The sequence below is a fragment of the Astatotilapia calliptera genome, chromosome 20 (assembly GCF_964374335.1).
Source record: "Astatotilapia calliptera chromosome 20, fAstCal68.1, whole genome shotgun sequence".
In the NCBI taxonomy this organism is placed as follows: Eukaryota; Metazoa; Chordata; class Actinopteri; order Cichliformes; family Cichlidae; genus Astatotilapia; species Astatotilapia calliptera.
The window spans coordinates 29,118,673-29,141,572 of NC_137441.1; the positions used below are offsets into that span (position 1 = coordinate 29,118,673).

Genomic DNA, 22,900 nt, shown 5'->3' on the forward strand with positions numbered 1-22,900 from the left:
CTCAGGCAGCAGAAACCCAAGAAAGAGGAGGGAGACGAGGAACCATCATGGAAGGACAGGCCCCTGCACGGTATGTACCACCGGCAGATAGAGGAGGTGGCTGATATCCAGAAATCCTACCAGTGGCTGGACAAAGCTGGACTGAAAGACAGCACAGAGGCACTAATCATGGCAGCACAAGAACAAGCTCTGAGCACAAGATCCATAGAGGCTGGGGTCTATCACACCAGGCAAGACCCCAGGTGCAGGCTGTGTAAAGATGCCCCAGAGACAATCCAGCACATAACAGCAGGGTGCAAGATGCTAGCAGGCAAGGCATACATGGAACGCCATAACCAAGTGGCCGGCATAGTGTACAGGAACATCTGTGCCGAGTATAACCTGGAAGTCCCGAGGTCAAAATGGGAGATGCCCCCAAGGGTGGTGGAGAATGACCGAGCTAAGATCCTGTGGGACTTCCAGATACAGACGGACAAAATGGTGGTGGCTAACCAACCGGACATAGTGGTGGTAGACAAACAGAAGAAGATGGCCGTAGTGATCGATGTAGCGGTTCCGAATGACAGCAATATCAGGAAGAAGGAACACGAGAAGCTGGAGAAATACCAAGGGCTCAGAGAAGAGCTCGAGAGGATGTGGAGGGTGAAGGTAACGGTGGTCCCCGTGGTAATCGGAGCACTAGGTGCGGTGACTCCCAAGCTAGGCGAGTGGCTCCAGCAGATCCCAGGAACAACATCGGAGATCTCTGTCCAGAAGAGCGCAGTCCTAGGAACAGCTAAGATACTGCGCAGGACCCTCAAGCTCCCAGGCCTCTGGTAGAGGACCCGAGCTTGAAGGATAAACCGCCCGCAGGGGCGTGCTGGGTGTTTTATACACACACACACACACACACACACACACACACACACACACACACACACACACACACACACACACACACACACACACACACACACTGCCGCTGCACGGCCAGTAGGGGTTGTAGAAGGGCGTAAAACTAGAAACACGTTTAACACAACGATACTCAATTGAAAACCCATTTGCTAACAGCAGTGGAGGAAGTATTCGAATCCTAAACTACTCGGGTGCAAGTAAAAACCTTCTTACAGTTACATAGATAAAAGCAACCCGTATATCATCGCCAGAGTACCACTAATAATAAAAAAAAAAGTTCTCCGTGTGGGAAAATATTTAATTAGGTTATTATTGATCGTGCATTAATGTAAAACAGGATTGTGCTGTATACCTAACAGAGGCAATTTCTAGCTGCAACAAATGATAACTTGCATTATACATGAATCAGATTTTTAATAAATACTGAGAAATATCACAAGTACTCTGGTTGATAACAAGAGCAGTTGCCAGTTTTCTGTCAACCTGGCTCAATTACGAAGGTTGTATGTTGCACTGTGTGAGAGCTTTAATCTTGTAAGCGTTTGTTAAACATGAAGTTTCCAAAAGTAACTATTTTTTAGATTACTGAACGGGCATAAGGAAACACAGTCCCAGACTATACAGTTACTTATGGAATCTTTATAACGTGGATGCGATTTAGGTGTCACGTTATAAGAGCAATATGCCGGGAGAGAATTTTCTATGTGTGTAAACCATCGACTGTATACAGTGGACATAGGCTACAATATCCTGAGAAATTTTAATTTAGAATTAATCCTCTTTTCAGCATGAAATCAATAAATCAATCTCTCTGCATAGTGAAGGTCAAATTATATTGATCCAAACATGCATTTAACCAGATGCATGTTTGGAACAAAACAAGGCAGATCTTTGGTGCTTGGATACTACCGGACAAAACAAGAAGTGCTGCATCTTTCTTTACAGAGAGAGAGAGAGCGCAAGGCTGCGAGAGAAACGCGGACGTGACGTCACTGTTAAGTACCCCTGTAACGGTCTATCTTCCGTCTACCAGCCAAGCAAAAGCGTGTAAATCGCTCTTGGGATTTCCTTACTCCAAACTCGCCTCTGGTTGTCACCGCGGGCTGACTTGACTCTGCACTAAGAGGTAAACCCCACCGACTTTAAACAGTGGAAATTCACGCAGCGGTTGTGTAAATGTGCCTCTTTGCTCCCGAGCTTCTCCAGAGGCCCTTGTTTACATCTCGATCCCCGGACTAGAGTGGATGAGAGGCGGAGGCACAGCGGGAGGGGAATGAGGAGGAGGGGTGGCTACCTGGCTAGCTCTTATGTTGTCAATTCTTGTTGGGGAATACATTAAAAGTGTTGCTTGAAAACTTTTGCAAGTGTGTTATGAAGGTGTTCAACAGTCGTAACTCGTCCGAGTCGTGGCTTTGCAATTGCGTGACTTCCTCTGCTCAACAGAAATACCAGTACGCTAGCCAGGGAGCTAATCCGGCTAACGGTAAGTTAGCCAGCTGTTGTGTGGATTTAACTTCAGAGGCGCTTTGAGCCGAAACGCTGAAGTCCAGGAACGACCGGGTGCTTATTTGCGTAATTTAATCTCGACTCTCCGCTACCCTCATCCTCCCACAAGACCTGTTATCAAACCTGTGCTGAGTCGCTGTAATACATTAGCCTAGCAAGATGTGTGTCACCCAGTTTGCTGCCTATTTTTATCCTGGATCGGGTGGAATGCGAGCGTTCGTCTGTCTGCCGGGGCCGACTGGCAGGCTTTCCCGGCTAACCTTGTTTTCTGTCCAGTGGCTATTTACAAAGTCACATTTTGAACACCGGTGCCAGCAGTCGTCTTTGATCCCGTGTCTGTTGATCAAATCACATGTCGAAATAAGCCTACTAGAGGGGCCTTTGTGCTGTCACTGTTTTAGTTATCCTCAATGTATTTTCCGTTCAGAAGTGGGGGATTACTTTGTATTACACGGCGAAGACACACGTTTTCTCCATAAGTAAAAAAAAAAAACGCAAGCTTCTCGCCCATATTTTTAAAAAACGTAAAGTTCTGTGCAGCGTTGGTTTTAGAAAGTAAATGCAGTTTATATAAAGCATCTGTCTGTGTTAGACCCCAGCCGATATACTGGGGGTCCAATATTAGTGGCTAGAATTAGGTAGGAGTTATCTATGCGTATTGGTGTTTATAATATGGAAGCTTGTTTCCAGCACTGATAATGAAACTTTGGGGCATTGCTCCAAAATTTGTAGTTGTTCATATCAGTTCATACCAGAACTCGAAATTCTGATATGACCTGAAATGATGGCTTAGCTGTGCCTGGCCCAGTGGTGCAAACAAGCTTGCATATTTATGACTCATAAATGAAAATGTAAAAAGTAAAGAAGAGACTGATGAAACACCTTTCACCTCTGTTATGAGTGTTATCGTTGCATACTTTGACCACCCGAAGGGACTTGTTAACTTCACTGTTGGCAACACACATTTTTGGAAACACTAACATAAACAGCTGATGATGTTCAGCAGAGCTAAACGGAGAGTAAACCCATAGCTATACTGAACAGATGCTAATGAAACATCAGGAAACATCAGGAAAGTTCATCCTTGGGAAAGATGTGAGAAGCTGAGTCATGTAAGTGTAACTGAACTATGAACCCTTGAAGTTAGGGACCATGGATTTAATCCAGTCACAGCCATTCATCTTAACATAATTTTCCTTTTTTTTGTTTTCTAGCTTGTCAGCTATAACAAGATTTAATTTTCTCATTAGACCACATTTTCTTGTAAATGAACCAAATTTGGAAACTAGCAATTGGTCTTCCTGACTTGTTGTGAGGTATGAATCCATTTAAGTGTGTTATTGAGAAATTTTCACAAAAAGTCATTGCAGGCTCTCCTCAGTGTGTGAACCACCAGGTCCTCTGTTCAGAATGACTTTAATCACGAAGTCAACATTTCATCCACACATAACGAAGACAAATTAATACTAAAATCCACCATCTACCTTCCAGTTAAAGTGTATTTAATCACATCTCACAAAGACTGTTGCCAGCTTGATGCAGTTCACAACACTCTAGGAAAGTCAGTATTGTTAACGGTCAAAAGTAATGGTGGTCAAATTCATTTGACCCAGTATCGCTATCTCATCCATCTGTGTTCCCCAAGGAAGAAGACATGTGATTAGGTTATGTGGTTCATTAGTTCATTCCAGTTTACTTCAGTTTGTCATTAAACTTTGGCACAGGCATTTTTTCATTGTTTTTTTTTTTTTTGTCTTTTATTTATTTAGTAACAATCATTTTAAATCAATTGGTTTGTTGGGGAAACATTTTAATCTGTGTTTTATTTATTTCCTTTTTATCAGAACACAATTTTCTAGAGATTATGGGACATTTGCTTTCTACCACATTGAGGATGATAACTGATCATTGTATTGTATTTTGACCTTGTGAGCCAATGTTCCAAGGTATTACTCAGAGATTCCTAGAAAAGATATCATGGTAGTAGATGTTTGACAGCGGTGAAAGCCCTGTTCAACCTTATCTGCAGCTTATAAGCTTTTATGTTTTCAAATATGATTTCTATTATTTTATGGTTCCTCCCTTTTTCTTTTTTCCCCCAACTAGAGTTTATTACTCAGGCTTTTTTTAATTTTATTTTTATCATTGTTTATCTGTCAATACATGTTTGTTTTGTTTGTTTGTTTTGTTTAATTTAGCTTTGCAGTATGTAATTTGTTTACAGAATTATGTAGTAATAAAAAAATAGAAGGGATTTATTTACAGTAGTCTGCAGAAATCAAGTTTATTTGTCAACACAGTCTGAACTCTCTTAGCCATGCTTTGTTGTAATTTCTTAAAGTAGTCTTCAGAAATAGTTCTCCAGGCTCCTTGAAGACATTCAAAGCTCTTCTTTGGATCTTGGATGCCTTTCATTTTGTTCTCTTGTGTCAAGATGATCCCACTGTTTCAGTAATGTTGAGGTTCGGGCTCTGGGGAGGCTGGTCCATGACTGACAGTGTTCCGCTGTGTATCAGATACTTTTCATCTGCCATTAATCGTTTTTTCGGCCTGCCACTTGTTCGTTGGTCCTCAAATTGTTTAATTTCCTCATGTTTTTGCCAATCTATGCCAGGTTTTTGGGTTATAGCATTTTGGGAATCACCTAGTTGGGGTAAAATATTATTTTTATGCCTGACAAACTGTGTTATCTTTAGCATTTTTTTTTTATAAGGAAACAAATTATGTGTTTTTGTGACAGGATGCTAGTATCAAAGTGCATGCAGGTACAATTAGTTTTTGCCAAGTTGTCTGTTATGTATAGACACAACACTGGTTCATATCCTGAGTTAGGCGCCTTCTTTAATGCTTGAATGATTTGTAGGTCAGTGTTAAGAAACTTAACAAACAAACAGAAAAATCTTCTGGAAATAGTCAAGCACAAGGACTGGGTTGAAAATAAGTGAAAAAGCAGCCAAAAAAACCCCACAAAACATTCTTTGAAAGATCTTCAGAAAACCTGGAGAACTATTGCTCGAGAGCACTTTAAACAATTACAAGAAAGTCCGGCTCCTTCAAATGAAAAAATAAAGAAATGATGGGTGGCTGAATGCTTTTGCACAGTACTATAGATTATTTACGTGCTCACTAGGGCAGGGCAATATGGGTAAAAATATTTATCACAATATATATTTGAAAATTTTCCATAGTGATATAATTGATGCGAGACAAATACTTTACAACTCCACAAATTTATTAGTGCAAAGAAAAAACCCCATCAATGTATTTTCACATAAACAAGCAGCTGTTTTTTTTATGTGCATTAAAGCTATATAAACATTTAACAGTGCAAATGCAAATTCCTCACTGACAGTTTAACCAAAAGGCATTTCCAGTGGAAATTGGCCGACATATCCTGAGCATAACCATAATAGGGCTGGGTATCGTCACTGATTTCTACAATCGATTCGATTCCAATTCACAAGGTCCCGAATCGATTTGAATCGGGGAAATTGTGACTCAGACAGTCAGAAATATTATAATTCTGATCACACATCAGTACATTTCCATATTTTTTGTCTATAAAAAGAAAGCTGACACTTGCGAGACTTTATCAAAGGTGTGAGCATCACAGCAGATGCCTTTGTCAAAGTAACTGAGGATAAAACACAGAAATCCTGGCCTGGGATTTAATAGCAGATGACCTTAAAAATATTCTGCAGTAGATCAAAAATGAAAGAAAACCATTAATCAACATATGAACATTACCTGATGCTGCTGAAGTGAAGCAGAGCAAAGTTAGAGGTTTTATTAGAGACGCAGCTAAGCGTTTTGCAATTTTGCATAATTTTAAAATTTTTTAATTTGTTCAGCAGGCCTATTGAACAGCAGAAATGAGACTTTCTTGTCGGAAGTAAGTAAAAGGAAAAAAACAGCGTCCGACAGCGCTATAAACAATGGTAGACTTGTGCGTAATAAGCAAGCGAATAATGCAGAAAACAGATTTTTAGATGTGAAACTGTTCGTGAAGTACACTGAGAGAGACAAAGAGCTCTGCATGAAGTGTGATTTTTTTTTTTTTTTTTTTTTTTTTTTTTTAATTAATTTATTTTTTTATCGTGGTGGAAGCAAAACAGGAAAAGTAAGAGGGAATTCATGACGATGTTTATGTGAAGCGTAGTTTGGATCTTCTTTTGCTGCTGGTTCAGTCAATATTTTTTGGAGAGAGATCAAACCTGTAGCTTCAGAATCTAGCGCAAAAAGGACCTAAACACAAAGCGCGGACCTGCCGAAACATCAGAATCATTGAGCTGTCGGCTTTCAGCCCCGACCGTGTCCGTGCCATCGGGTGAGAAAGGCGACATCTCACTGATTCTGATCCGTCGGCGGGTCCGCGCTTTGTGTTTACATCTTTGTGCAGAGTCCGTGTACCTGCTCTCATTTACTGTTTTAGCTGTTTGGTGGTTGTTGAAATTTTGTGAGGTTTAACCTGAGGGCAAAATCGATTCAGGATTTTAATGAATCAATATCACGTTATCCAAATGGTAAAATGGCCTGTATTTGTATAGCGCTTTTACTAGTCGCTAAGGACCCCAAAGCGCTTTCCACAACCAGTCATCCACCCATTCACACACACACATTCACACACTGCAAGTGTCAGTGCCAGAATCGATTTTAATCGATAATCAAAACCCACCCCTAATGTATAATATCCACAAAACTTAGAGTCTATACACACACACACACAATGCGGTAATATTATGTTGAAGCAAAGTACATAGTACTCCGTGAGCCTCCTGACTACGGTAGCCGTAACGCTCCGACGACGCATCAAGCGGTGCGGCTTCGTAGTTTAGCAAAGTCATACTAAAACATTTTTTGACAAATTTTTGAGTGCCGGGTACCACATAAAATAGGTTCGGTAATAACGACGGCCCGCTTGCATGCTCTACCAAAAAATGTGCTTTGTTGTGTATCTGACGGACGAAATCCAAACCAGTTCCACACCACTGAAGTTGCAGCATTTTTACAACCAATTCTGGTTCATCCGTTTCATTCAATGATCCGCTTTCGTTCTTCTCATTCTCCGTCGGCGCCATGCTTTTTCCACCATGTGCATATGAAAACAAAGGCACTGCGCATGCACGTTTTACCCATATTCTATCGCGATATTTCATTTTCTTATCGTTGCCTAACATTATACCGGCATTACCGTAAAATGTATGATATTGCCCAGCCCTAGTGCTCACTTCATTGTACGTGTTTACTTTGTTGAAATGGAGAAAATGGCATTAGAGACTCTCACCAAAGTAAGAAAGTCAACATTGAGTGGCTTAGTGCACATGTTGTGTCACTGTATTTTACCATGTGATAATGCAGGCATCGTCTCTAGATTTACTTATGTATTTATTGTCTTTCATGTACACAAATGGTGTTTGTAAATGAAACTTGAAGGGAGAGGGCAGGCGTGGACAAACGGCTTGTTTTGGATTAAGAAGCTAGAATTGCTCATTCTAACTCTCTCTCTTTTTTTTTCTTTTTCTTTTTTTCCCATTTTCCTTATTCAACTCTCTTTTTCCCCTTTTCTCCAGTCTTTTTCTCCTCAGATTATCCAAACAAACCTTCCAAATGAGTGACGGGGAGTGTGACTTCTTTTGCTTCTTCCGCTGCTGCTGAACGCGCTGTGTATGCGCTTCAGGCAGACAGGAAGGCACGGTGTCTCGTAGAGTGAAGTGGCACGAGAAAGTGGAAACAGGGCAGCGAGAAACGAGGAGGTGGCGCATCAGTCAAGCCATTTCAGCTCATTGGACGAGTAGGATCCGACAGGTAGGCGGGTAGTCTACCTGTCCGGGTTATCAAATCAGTCGACTGGATGTCTGTGGACATGAATAGCCAGGCGTCGGATAGCAACGAGGAAGACTTCGGGGTGAACTCAGAAGAGGAGGATGAGGATGATGGAGGAGAAGAGGAGGATCCGGGTGATATTGCAGGATACTACGACGGAGTGGCCAGTGACGTGGAGCAACAAGGCGCCGACTCCTTCGATCCAGAGGAGTACCAATTCACCTGTCTGACCTACAAAGAGAGCCAGCGGGTGCTGATGGAGGAGGTTAACACTGTGGCTGCCGCACTGAAGGTGAGTGGAGCTGCACTCTTCTCAAAAACATTGGTTTAGTGTGTGAAATCAAAATCTGAAAGGCAAAAGCAGGGTGCAAGTGTGTTTTGGTTGTTTGTTTTTTTTTGTTTTCCCCCCCCCCCAAGTTAGATAATTCAGTATGGGTCACCCTCATCTGTCATGCCTCATATGTCATGTTATTGAAAATATTACAAATCTAATTCTTTCTTGTTTACAAAGTTTCATAAGAAACAGTAAATCGCAGGTACAAAGTTATCATGGATCACCAACAAAATTGCAGTTGGGTAAATTTATCTAATGAACCAAATTATTATTTATTTATTTTTCAATTGGAGCAGAAACTATTGGAAAGGTGGATAAGAGAGAAACAGGAAATGTTGCAGAAGAGTCAAGGAAGGCATGCGGTGGCATGCAGTCTTGCATCCTTCCTCATGCATGCTTTACTCATGCAGCCCCCTTGGCTTTAAAAACAAAAGGAAAAAAAAGAAAAAGGCAGTGTTTCCAGTAGTTAGAATTCAGCTGATGCAGACTAGCTTGTGGTATGTGTTACCCGTGGGAAAACACACCTTAGAACAATGTTTCACATGTTCATGTGTGAAAATAGATGGCACAGCGTTTTTCAGGGGCCATTTACTCTGCTCCTAATGTCATTAAGATGTAGTTTTCAGCCAAAATCTTTCATGGCATGCATTTTTAATTTCTTTTTGCTATTTGGGCTGATTGGGGCCCGATGAATGTAAAAACAAAGACTTATAAGATTTTTTTTTTTTTTTTTTTTACATGACTTTTGTTCTTGAGAAAAATTAGATCCACATATGAGGACATTCACTTTAAATTTCGATAGAACAGTGGCAGTATAATGTTCTCGTAAGTGGATGTCAGGCTCTTGTAGAGCAAAATTTAGTATTTTGGTCTAAATAACCCAAAATGTGGACATATGTGGACACCAGGTCCTAGGAGGTTAACTGCAAAAGACCTTTTTGAAAGTCTAGATCACAAAACTTGCTGTCAGAAGGTTCCAGGCAAACATAAAAAAAAAAAAAATCACCAATACCAGTCTTTTGAACTGATGGAATGTAAAGTAAAACATTTTGACAATGAGTGAAGGTTTGATTGTAGGAAAAAGGGCGACTAATTGAAAACATCTCCTCTGCTGTTAAGTGCAGGGATGGATTTGGGCGTGTGTTGCAACTAGAGGCAGTGGATTTACTTCAGTCGTATTTCAATAAATTCTTGAAGCAATTATTAGTATGTGTTTAAAAAAAAAAAAAAGACAATGGCTTCAACTGCTCTTGTTGTAAAAATACTTCGAAGTCTAAAAGGGGCAGGGTTGCAGATCAAAAATCAGTGGAGAGACCTGAAAAGTGCAAGAATCATTCAGAAGGTGTTTGCAGTCAAAAACAGGCAGAAATTCCCTAAACAAGAAGTGAAAACATTTACAAACTGTGATACTTGTCAGTGGGATGCTATAAAGAACGGAGAACTTTGTAGCACTTTTGGTCTGGGCTGTAAATCTTTTTAAATCTGTAAAAGATTTTTTTAAAAAATCTTTATCCCTTCAGGTCACCTGTTTTGGGTAACATTGCTAAGTCGACAGGTTGTTTTCCATCAACATGTTACTTTGCTCACAGTTCCACACAGTCAAATTTGACAGCTGCACAGCACAACTGCAGTCCCCTGTTAGCAGAGCTGAGGCATGTGTTTTTCTTGATGGCACTAGGTGAAATAAACAAGTATGTCTCAGTGCCTTTGCTGGAATAAGTCCTAAGGGGTACTTTAAGAGTTTAAAACACAAAGACAGTGTTACATTTAAGAAGACTTGGAGTGTCTTTTCTTTATTATAAAATTGTAATGGCATTTCTTTTATCGTAAGCTCAGCTCATCAAATCTCGACATTCACTACTTTGAACGAACTGTCTACTTTTGCCACTAAGTCGCTTGTTATGTAGCAGAGGTCTTACTAAGGAGGAAACCTTTGTAGGTCAGGACCTATAATGCAGTGTTTTGAACATCAGCCAAACTTGGATCTGAGTCATTTGTAGAATTACACACAGAACTCGAGTAGCAGTCTTTCAACAAAGGGAGTCACGCACCAATCGTTTAAGCAATCTTTTATTTCTTAGAATTGGACATCATCGAAGCAACATCTCAACATCTCTGCGTCCCTTCTTTTTCCCACAGGTTGTACCGTCAGTAGCAAAACTGATCCTAGTGCATTTCCACTGGCAGGTTTCACAGATATTGGACAGGTATGTCTCCACTGCTTCTCATCTTTGCAGAATTTCTTTTACACTGTCTGTTCTTCACATCCATTTCTCAAATTTATTTTCTGCCCTTTTCTGCCCTCTGCCCTTTTCTTCACTGTTTTTATCTCATCATCTTCCTGTGTAATATCACTCTGCAACTGCCCCCCCCCCCCCCCCCCCCCCACACACACACACATTTTTAGTTCGCTCTGACACTCTTTTCTTTTTCATTTTGTGTTGTTTAAACTGCACAGACTAGATGTTTGTTTTGTTTGTTTGTTTGTAGTTGTTGTTTTTTAAGCCCATCATTTTTTTTAACAACTTATGGCAGACGGTATCAAAAAAGTTAATAAACTTAAATTACAGTTACTTTTAGTACTCATTGATACTTAGTAACACATTCGACTTGATATCTCTTCAGGCATTTAACATCCACTTCTTTGTTGATCAACTTTAATGTGCTGTTGAGTTCCTCATTTGACCTCTGCTTTCCACAGATATAAGTCCAACTCGTCTCTGCTCTTGTCAGACGCTCTGGTCCAGCCCAGCAGCACGTGCAAATCAGTCACTGTGAGTGGGGTATAATCATTTGTTGTCACTGATTCAACTCTGTACTCATATCTGCATCAAAGTAACTGTGATTGTAATGCACCAGATAATCCACTTGTACTAACACAGCTGATCAGAGTACTCTGGCTTTATATTAATACGTGAAATTTTGTCTTTATTAAATCTTTATTTAAAAAAATAACTTCTACTTACAATAAACTTCTTAGCTCAATGTATTTTTATTTTCTTTATTGTCTTTTAATGTGTATTTGTTGTTTTAAACGCACTATATTAATAAAAATGACCTTTGACTGCTCTTGTCAGAAACTTTGAGCTTACTAACAAGCTCTCTGGTTCATCAGGCTGATAATCTCGATTTCTGTTTCAGGCCCCTCAGTCCCTCCAGTGTGGTGTGTGTCTACAGGTCGTACGGAGAGACTCTCTGCTGGCACTGCCCTGCCAGCACTCCTTCTGTAAAGCATGCTGGGAGCAGCACTGCACCGTACTGGTCAAAGATGGCACGGGAGTGGGTGAGTACACAGCAAGCGTGTTTGTAAGCATCTCTCTAGTCATCAGAGCGGTTATTAGAGTGGGAGTGAGTCACAGTTTGTTTGATCAGAGCTCCCAAACGTCTGTTCAAGAATCTGTATGTCTGCACTTTGTATATTTATGCGCTGGTATGTGTATTTGTCCACTAAGGGTTTCATCACAGTTTCAGCCTCTGATCTGCCTTGCTTTACTGCCAAACCAGCGTAGTTTGCAGAGTGGTGTTTAATTTGCGCTACATCAGCCACCCAGCAATACCATGTTTACTAACAGAAAACACTGCAAATCCCGGATGTCCATATTTATTTGTGCTTCTGCACGTGTGGAAAATTAAAGAATGTCTTTGGACTTGGAAGATAAAGGTGGTGTAATGTGACCTTTTTGATGATTTCCATCTGGTGTGGAGTTAAACAGGCAGACATGCTCCTGCAGAAGCCTCATTTATCAGTGTGTGTCTGTGAAAGAGTGTGCTTGTGTCAGCAGGATGGCAGATGGGTGTGTGGGTGTGTACATTGATCGTTTCTAAGTTTTTTTTGAGCATTATACTGTAGACCTGTGCCAGATACCTTTCTTTTCCATGAGCGGTTACTGCTGCTCCTCACTGTTACTCACTCAGCAGACGAAAAAGAGAAACCAGTGTAGCCGCAGGACGAGAGGAAGACCTTACACTCTGACAAAAAGTTGGTAAATCTAGTTACAAACCTATGTTAGCAACAACTAGATGAAGTGAAGCCTGACGATCGCTCCTGTGACTGAGAGAGGTCAGACACCTAAGCTGAGATCCAAATGATCAGAATAGTCCAATATTTGGGTTCAGCTCTTGTACATTTTATGTGTGATAAAGTGCATAGTTTACCAGGCTCCCTGTAGCTGCATGTGTGTGGGAGTGCAAATGCTTTAGCAGTGAAATGTGTGAGGATGTTTGTGTGCACGTCCCTGTACTGCCTTTAACAGTCTCTCTGATAAAGTCAGTCCATGTAACCAAGTCCTTCTCAGTCTGATAAGTGTCTCTATGTCAGCTGCACTAAGGAAGGGTCTGTGGTGACAGATGACCCCAGTCTAGTTGTAGGTCAGTGTAACACAAGAAACCAGCTTACTTAGGCCAAACATGGCTGCAGTGGAACTTTTGGATGGCTGTAATTAAATTTAAAGAGTGGGTTTATTTGTACTATTAAGCACACAGAGGTGTTAAAGTCACTGTCTACATCTTATTTGTCTCGCTGTCTGTGATTTAGGACTGTAATAAATGTGCATGTGTCTGTGTGTTCAGGTATCTCGTGTATGGCTCAGGACTGTTCCCTGCAGATGCCAGAAGACTTTGTCCTGCCACTGCTGCCAGGAGAGGAGCTCAAGGACAAATACAGACGCTACCTCTTCAGAGACTATGTCGAGGTCTGTGACAGTCTCTGTGTTTGCTCAGATACTGTGTCAAAGTCTGCATGTATAGTGAATGAGAAGCATCTGGAGAGGCAGTGAGAACTGAGTTGGCCTATTTGTGTTTGCTTTGAATCAGTGAATGTTGAATCAGTGAATGTTTGAATCAGTGAATCAGTGAATGGATTTAAAGATGGCGCCGGTGAGGTCGGCTGCCGTCACGACGGCTCCGACCACTTTTTCTTTGTCTTTGTTTTTTAAGTTAGTTTTCAGCGTTTCTAAATCGGCAAAATCACCACCATTGGGTACATTAGGTATGACAGTGACACTCTTGTTTCTATTGGTTTACAATGTACTCACAATTCGAAGTTTTTAACTCCGGATCCGAGCTGGCCGAGTGAGATCTTGAGGGAGAACAAAGGGAAGCGGCGGCGGCCTAGAGGGAAGCGAGCCGGCGTCAGGAACAGGCTGAGAGCTCGTGCACACCGCACACCTCTGCCTAGCATCCTGCTCGCCAACGTCCAGTCACTGGAGAACAAGCTTGACGACCTCAGGGCCAGGGTAAAGTTCCAGAGAGACATTCGGGACTGCAATCTCCTCTGCTTCACCGAGACATGGCTGAACCCAGCGGTGCCGGACCACGCCATCCAGCCGGCCGAGTTCTTCTCGGTTCACCGCATGGACAGGACACGGGACTCGGGGAAGTCAAGGGGAGGCGGCGTGTATTTAATGGTGAACAACAACTGGTGCAACAGTGCGAACGTTGTTCCTCTCACACGCTCCTGCACACCAAATCTGGAACTACTGTCCATCATGTGTCGTCCTTTTTATCTACCTCGGGAATTTACATCGGTCATTATAAGTGCCGTTTATATTCCACCACAAGCGGACACGGTCACCGCCTTATGCGAGCTGCATGAGGCACTCACACAGCACCAGACACAACACCGGGACGCTGCGCTTATTGTGACGGGGGACTTTAATAGCGCCAACCTCAAACGCGCAGCGCCGAACTTTTATCAACACATCTCCTGCCCCACCAGAGGTGAAAGGACACTGGACCACTGCTACACTACGGTCAAGGACGGCTACAAGGCACAATCCCGCCCTCCGTTTGGCAAATCTGATCACGCCGCCATCTTCCTCATGCCAAAATACAAACAAAGGCTGAAACAGGAAGTTCCGGTTCAGAGGAAGGTCGCGCGCTGGACGGATCAATCGGTGGCCGCGTTACAGGACGCACTCGATGACGCAGACTGGGGCATGTTCAGAAACAGCTCCGACGATGACGTCAACGTGTTTACGGAAGCGGTTGTGGGATTCATCGGGAAACTAGCGGATGATACCGTGGAGACAAAGACTATCACAACGTTTCCCAACCAGAAGCCGTGGGTGGATAAAACCATCCGCGACGCTCTGAGATCCCGCACCGCTGCCTACAACACGGGACTCACGACGGGGGACATGGACCCGTACAAAGCCGCGTCATATAACGTGCGGAGGGCGGTGAAAGAGGCGAAGCAGCGCTACGGGAGGAAACTAGAGTCACAACTCCAACAGAGTGACTCTAGGAGCCTGTGGCGGGGACTAAGGACAATAACGGACTATAAAGCACCAACAACTGGTATGACGAACGCGGCCGTGACTCTGGCAGATGAGCTGAACACTTTCTATGCTCGCTTCGAGGCTGCAGCTAAGGACTCCAACAATGCTAGTGTTAGCGGCGCTAACGGCTGCAGACAGGAAGATACTGCCAGCACCGGAAACGTGCTCGTCATCTCCGAGCATGAAGTAAGGAGAGCCTTCAAGAGAGTGAACACCAGGAAAGCAGCAGGACCAGACGGCATCCCAGGTCGTATCCTAAGAGACTGCGCATACCAGCTAGCTCCTGTGTTCACTGAGATATTCAACATCTCTCTCTCAGTCGGTGATCCCCACATGCTTCAAAGAGTCCATCATTGTTCCTGTCCCGAAGAAACCCCACCCTGCTTCTCTCAATGACTATCGCCCTGTAGCCCTCACCTCAGTAGTGATGAAGTACTTTGAACGCCTGGTCAGAGACTTCATCATTTCTTCACTACCAGACACACTGGACCCACTACAGTTTGCTTACCGTCCAAATCGTTCCACAGACGATGCCATCTCTCATCTCCTCCACACATCACTCACTCACTTGGACACTAGAAGGGGGAATTATGTTAAAATGCTCTTCATAGACTACAGCTCTGCATTTAACACCATAATTCCCTCCACACTCACCACCAAGCTGGAGCATCTGGGACTCAGCTCATCTATGTGTCTGTGGATCTCCAACTTCCTAACTGACAGACCACAGGCAGTAAGGATGGGCGGACATGTCTCAGCCTCCACCACTCTCAGCACTGGAGCCCCCCAGGGGTGTGTTCTGAGCCCCCTGCTGTACTCTTTGTACACACATGACTGTGTGGCCACTACCAGCTCCACCACCATCATCAAGTTTGCTGACGACACCGTCGTGGTGGGCCTGATCTCTGATAACAACGAGACGGCCTACCTGAAGGAGATTAGGAATCTGGAGAACTGGTGCCAGAGGAACAACCTCCTTCTAAACGTCAGTAAGACAAAGGAGCTGATAGTGGACTTCAGCACTAAGCAGGAGAGGAACTACCAGACCCCTGTCATCAACGAGTGCCCAGTGGAGAGAGTGGACAGCTTCAAATACCTCGGAGTTCACATCACGCAGGACCTGTCATGGTCCTGTCACATCAACACCGTGGTGAAAAAGGCCCGTCAGCGTCTCTACCACCTCAGACGCTTGAGAGACTTCCAACTGCCCTCCAAGGTGCTCAGGAACTTTTACTCCTGCACCATAGAGAGCATCCTGACGGGAAACATCTTAACCTGGTTCGGGAACAGCACCATGCAGGACAGACGAGCTCTACAGAGGGTTGTGCGGTCAGCTGAGCGCACCATCCGCTCCGAGCTCCCTGACCTGCACTCAATCTACAGCAGGCGGTGCTGGACCAAGGCCAGGAAGATCGTGAAGGACCTCAGCCATCCCAACAACAGACTGTTCTCTCTGTTGAGGTCAGGAAAGCGATTCCGCTCCCTGAAGACCAACACAGAGAGACTGAGGAGGAGCTTCTTCCCGCAGGCGATACGGTCTCTCAATCACACCACCACACAGTACTGACCCACACATACAGTTCTTACACACACTGGACATTCTGGACATTGTTTCACTTCATTACTTAAATCACGCTGCTGTTATTGTGTATATGCTGCTGTTATTGTGTATATATTTATTTATATTTCTTCATACATTCTTATATAGTTCTATATTGTGTATTTTGTTGTACAGTTATTTTATTTTCAACTTTAATTTATATATTTTATCTTATTCTCCCAGTTAAATTTACCCTTCATTCTAATTTGTGTTGTACAGTTATTTCATTTTTAACCTTAATTTATATTTTATTCCTTCCTAGTTAAATTTACCCTTTTTAATTTTTCATATTTATTTCCTATCTTATTCATAGCCTTTTCCTTTTTTGTTTTCTTTAGGTCACGAGCAGTTGTCCAAGCATTTCACTACATATCGTACTGTGTATGACTGTGTACGTGACAAATAAAATTTGAATTTGAATTTGAATTTGTTCCACACACAGCGTGAAATCTGACTTCTTTCCTGTATATATGTCTGTCTCACCAACTAGGTATCTTTGTTAATGCCAATTCTTATATCTCAATCAGACAGTCATTTCCAGCAATCATTCCCTCAGATGATAAAGAAATACATCATCAGTTGAAATTAATTACCAAGGTTGTCTTATGTCAGATACTTGTGCCTACATTGGAGGTGAATTCATTAATTGTCTCTTTGTGCTTTCTGCAGAGTCACTTCCAATTGCAGCTGTGTCCAGGTGCAGACTGTCCCATGGTCATCAAAGTGCAGGAGCCACGGGCACGTAGAGTGCAGTGTAGCCGCTGCAGTGAAGTCTTCTGGTAAGTGACACATTGAAGTTACAGTAAGAATTTCACACAAAGTAGATTATTCATTTCTTTTGCTGTCTAATTAAAAGTCTCATTACTATACTGTTGTTTGTTTGTTTGGGAGGGGGGTGTTGTTGTTTTGGATTTTTTAATTTTTTTTATTTTTTTTGTGCTGCCTATAAATCCTGCTAAGTTAGTAGAATAACATGCTGCTAAAAATAAAAACAAGACAGATTACTATTATTTTCTCACAGATTTCACTGAAACTCTGAAACTTGATTTTAAATATGTTTTTATCGAGGCTCAAAACATTAAAAACTTGCACATTTACAGATATGCACAGAGCTAACAGTCTTTCATGAATTAGTAAATTGGATCATTGTTTCACATACAGAGGTTTAACTAAAAATTATCCTCCGAAGTTTTTCCCCTTATGTGACTTTTTTTAAAATTATTATTAAAATCTTTATTTTATGAATCCAAAAGCTATGGGGTGAATTATTTGCAGAATTTGTTACTTGTTCAGACTTTATGTGGTGGAATTATGTCGCTACTGTAATTGGTTCATATTGTTTTTCCTGTTTTAACTTCGGTCTGTTTTTTATGTCACTGTAATCAGTGAAGCTTATCACTGTCTTTGTTTGTTATCTTTTCCTCAGTTTCAAATGCCGTCAGATGTATCATGCACCCACAGACTGTGCAACAATTAGGAAATGGCTGACCAAATGTGCAGACGACTCAGAGACTGCAAACTACATCAGCGCCCACACTAAAGATGTAAGAACATCTGCATGTAAACACACTGATATGCGCATGTACTGTAACTGTTGCTTGCACACACTTGTGCGCCTGCACACCTACTTTCGTTTTGAACTCTCCGTTGGTCACAAATCTTGCACAGTTTGAAAATGTAATTTGTATAAACACTGCAGATTTTCAGCTCGGAGTAGGAAGTTAAGAGCTCTGTTTGTCTTCTAGTGTCCTAAGTGCAATATCTGCATTGAGAAGAATGGAGGGTGCAATCACATGGTGAGTCAGAGCTGAAATTCACACTTTCCCAGAACACAGGAAACACTAAAAATACATTCACATTCTGAGAGCTGCTGTCCTCAGCTCTAATCATTTGCCACTTGCGTGAATCATTCCAGAAAGATGTTACTTATTTGTGTTTGCTTTTCATTTATTAAAGTCTCTAAGCTGTATGTGTGACAGCATTGTGTTCATTAGTCTTGTGTGATCTGCCGAATGGCTTTGATTCACGGTCCTAGTGAATCTTAAATTGTGTTTTCAGGTTTCTGGTTCACTAATTTGACTTCCTCCTCTTTTTTTCTTTCTTTCTTTGTTTCAGCAATGCTCCAAGTGCAAACACGGTAAGTTGGCTGTCTCAAAATGTCACACCTCTTCTATGATTCAGAGGAGGATTCTGTGGAGCAATTTGCATCCATCTGGGATAATGATTGCATTTCCAAGAAATTTCCAGTCACGGCTTGCTACTATGTTCTTGAAAACAAAACGTTAGAAGCTGCGGTTTGGCGGACTAGCAGACACGGCTTCTTCTGAGCTACTCCAATTATCAGTTACACAAAAATGTGGTTAAATCAATCTGTCATTCATTGACATAACAATATATTATCACATCATCCTCTTTAGACTACTAGAAATAAGAACTGAAGTTATAATTATGGCTTTTTTTTCCTCTCTCTTTTTTTTTTGGTTTACTTGTGTGTACTGTGAAGTCAACATGTGCTGTGGAGAGTCCATAAATCTGTTTTGTTTTTCCTCTTGTGAAAGACTTCTGCTGGATGTGTCTTGGAGACTGGAAGACCCATGGCAGTGAATACTACGAGTGCAGTCGCTACAAAGAAAATCCTGATATAGTCAACCAGAGCCAGCAGGCTCAGGCCAGAGAGGCCCTCAAGAAATATCTCTTCTACTTTGAGAGGGTAAGCTGTTTTTCCGTAGAAAGGCTCCAGGTTAAACAAACCTGACTTTTTATGTCCTGTTTCCAAACACTCTGATACAAACCTTTTTTTTTTTTTTTTAATTTCATTTTCTCTGAAGTTTTATTGGGTTGACAGCTTCTTACACTGTCAACAAACCTACAGTTTTAGACAAGAGGGAGCTTAACATTGTATAAAAGCTTTGTGGGACATTGGAAATTAAAAGATTCTGCACCCCATCTAAAGTGTCGTACTGCTAGAAACAAACTAATATTTAATTTTTTTTCCCACCAGTGGGAGAATCACAACAAATCTCTGCAGTTGGAAGCTCAGACATACCAGAGGATTCAGGAGAAGATCCAGGAGAGAGTAATGAACAATCTGGGAACCTGGATCGACTGGCAGTACCTGCATAACGCTGCAAAGCTACTGGCAAAGGTACTGTGGCTGCATGCATGCATGGGTAGTGAGTTACAGAGGTGGAAATGCAGAAATGGGGAAGCAGATGCACATAGGGGAAAAAAAATATCAACCGTGATCTATTTATTCATTTCCTTTGGGCTGAATCACAGTTACAATTAAGTTTGAGCTGCAAATAACTCAACATCTTTGATTAACTAGAATTCACAAACACACTGAGCATGTGGTCTCCCGGCATATCAGTGTAAATGTGCAAATACACTTTTAACACTGCACTGATCAACTGGTTCCTTTCTGCTTTTAAAGGATTTCAAAGTGAAAATCTGCTTTGTAACATGTCTATGAAAATGCCTCACATGCAACATATGTGCTGCTTGGGTTGAGTATATACAGATGGTGATAAAGTTTAACTTTGTGATGCTTAAAGTTTTTAAATCAAGGTTTTACAAATTTGAGTTTTTGTGTGCAAAGTAAAATAACTCAAGTAAGCCTGTGCAGTGTTGTGATTGCATGTTGTCTTGTTCCTAGTGTCGCTACACACTGCAGTATACCTACCCTTACGCCTATTACATGGAGTCGGGCCCGCGCAAGAAACTGGTGAGAAACAAGCTTCAATAAATGATCTAATATCAGCTGTGATTTCAGTGCCTTCCTTTTACTGTCCTACCATTGACTTTGTATCTGTTCAACAAATGTAATTGTGACTTCAGTCAGATTTCTCTTTGGGTGAGGGAAGTGATTCTTTTGACCTGACGTTTGTGTTCCTCCATGTGTCCTCTGTAGTTTGAGTACCAGCAGGCCCAACTGGAAGCAGAGATAGAAAACTTGTCGTGGAAGGTCGAGCGAGCCGACAGCTACGAGAGAGGAGGCGAGGGGGAGCTCAGCGCCAGTGACAGAGGGGTGAGAGAGTATACTAAACAATGGGAGGGAGGGGAAATGCATTAGGTGTGTAAGACAGGGAAAACTACAGGATGAGCCATGGGAATCTGTTGCTGGTTTCATTACATCCAAGTAATGACAGCACATGAAGCATGGTGGAGTATTTATTTGTTGTTGAGTTGATTCCCAAGTAAAATAGGTGACTTTTTGTTTTAGGCAAGTCCATGGCTCATTAATTTGATAAACAGTGGATCTCAGACACAAGGGAATAACTGATCCTACTGAGATCCATTAGATGGTTCAGTTCATTGATGAGTTTTGGATTTCAGTGTTTCATATGATTTTTATTGACAGAAAAGTATTGTTTTTTTAAATAATAGTGAGTGATTTCTTTTTCTTTTTTTTTCTTTCTTTTTTTTTTTCTTTCTTTTTGCAGGATCTGGAAAATCAGATGCACATTGCTGAGCAGAGGCGACGCACGCTGCTGAAGGATTTCCACGACACCTGAAGCTCCATCGCGACTGCAAAGCACCAGCATCTTCCTCTTTACTTTCTTCCTTCCCTGCCTCCTAACCTTTACTTCCTTCCATGACCACGCCTCGGTGCAGTCATACTTTACCCCCTCCCTCCTTTTGCTTCACTGCACTCACTTGTTTGCTTCCATCTTTCCCTCCCCCTCACTTCCATAAGGCTGCAGGGCCACAGAGTGGCACGATTGTATCAGCCGTACCTCTTCATCATCCCCACCCCGTTTACAGGTTTTTGCCTCAAAGCATCACATTTACCGCGGTTACACTGGTTTCAGCATTTCAGATCTGATCATGTAGGTCAAAGCTCAGAGGTCTTCTGCCAGCTGCTTTGCTTTTTATTTGTCAGTAAACATAGAGACACTGGCACCAGCACCTGAAAGCAGAGTGAAGCCTTATGAAAAGAGAGCAGAGCTGCTTTTTGCAAAAACTTGCTGGTGACCTTTTGTGGCATAATCTCTAGTCAAACTGCCATGAATGGAGAAGCTTGTGTTCTGATAGAGATGAGGAAAAGCTGGGAAGAGGATTTTGTTTCTTTTATTTATTTTTTTCTTTAAGCAGAAGGTGCAGATGGGTGGTGTTACAGCGACCATAATGGCTAGATTCCACTTGATGGTAGTTGCACATGCGAAGCTGAAATTTAGTTTCCTCTCCAGATATTTTTTGGGGGAAGAAAACACTGAGTGTAGAAGTTCTGTTGTTGGGGTTTGTAGTGCATCATCTTCTCACTGTTGGAGAGTGATATCTTCAATGATGGGTGCCACAGCCCTCTCATATGATGCAAGAACCTGCATCATGCTGGAGGGAAGGTTTCATTTCTTTAACAAACACTTGTTTGAACATTCACTTCTTTAGATTCAGTCACTAGTTTTTTAAAGTAAACACACCTTCCCTCCACTGTTTTGTCTTTTGCTCCAGCAACCGCTGCCAGCAAAGAGTCGTTATGGCCGAAGTAAAACTACCGAATCGGTCCCGTTCTGGTCTCCGCATTCTGATGCTGTCGCTCAGTTGTGCTCAGCTAATCTAGATCCAAGCCGGCGTCATCCCTTTCTATTGCAAATCTAGCATTAGCACCTCCGCTGATCAGATCATGAAGTTGTTATGAAGCTGTGAGTGTAATCTCTGCCATTTACACACACTACAGCACCTCCCACTGACATGGCATGCACACGCCCACACACTCACGCTCAAACACTCCGCTGCAGAAAACAAACTGTTAATTTTTCTCCTCGTCCCATCTCATGCTCTCCTCTTTCTTTTCCATCATCCCCCTATACTTTATTTTGCCCTCGTTTTCTCTTTTTCCTTTCCCTGCTGACATTGTTCACTTTTCTTCTGGAAAATGGCTCTTCATAGATAGATTGTTTTAAAAAAAATTGAAAAAAAAGAAAATACCAAAAAAAAGCTGTAATTTTCAACGGTTGTACATTAATACAGAAATAGAGTTACTGAGAGAGTTTTTAAACCGGATCCTGTCTCTTGTGTGTTAATTACAAACACCACTTCACACAGAATTTCACTTAAAGGTTTAAAGGACAAAAAATCAAGTTGTTTTGTTTTGTTGTTGTTTTTTTATTTTAAGGAATTTTAATTATTTTAGTTTTTTACTAAATGAAAGGAGAGTGATGCGGCGCTGATGCGGACGCTGCACCGGTCCGTCGTGGTGAAGAGGGAGCTGAGTGTAAAAGCGCAGCTCTCAATTTACCGGTCGATCTATGTCCCTGCCCTCACCTATGGCCACGAGCTGTGGGTAGTGACCGAAAGAACGAGATCGCGGATACAAGCGGCGGAAATGAGCTTCCTCCGAAGGGTGGCTGGCCTCTCCCTTAGAGATAGGGTGAGACGTTCGGCCATCCGGGAGGGGCTCAGAGTAGAGCCGCTGCTCCTCCACATCGAAAAGGAGCCAGCTGAGGTGGTTCGGGCATCTGACAA

General features: G+C 42.2%; 1 protein-coding gene across 1 annotated transcript; it reads left to right on the forward strand.

Annotated features, from left to right (window-relative positions):
• Positions 1–1,881: 1,881 nt before the first annotated feature.
• On the forward strand, positions 1,882–22,438 carry arih2 (ariadne homolog 2 (Drosophila)). The gene is made up of 15 exons (XM_026154166.2): positions 1,882–2,020; positions 7,971–8,515; positions 10,697–10,764; positions 11,259–11,331; positions 11,699–11,840; positions 13,127–13,248; positions 17,105–17,214; positions 17,862–17,979; positions 18,181–18,231; positions 18,551–18,572; positions 18,994–19,145; positions 19,437–19,580; positions 20,091–20,159; positions 20,346–20,462; positions 20,878–22,438. Exons 2-15 carry the CDS (start codon positions 8,252–8,254, stop codon positions 20,947–20,949), a joined length of 1,524 nt encoding a protein of 507 aa, XP_026009951.1. The 5' UTR covers positions 1,882–2,020; positions 7,971–8,251; the 3' UTR covers positions 20,950–22,438.
• Positions 22,439–22,900: the final 462 nt, after the last annotated feature.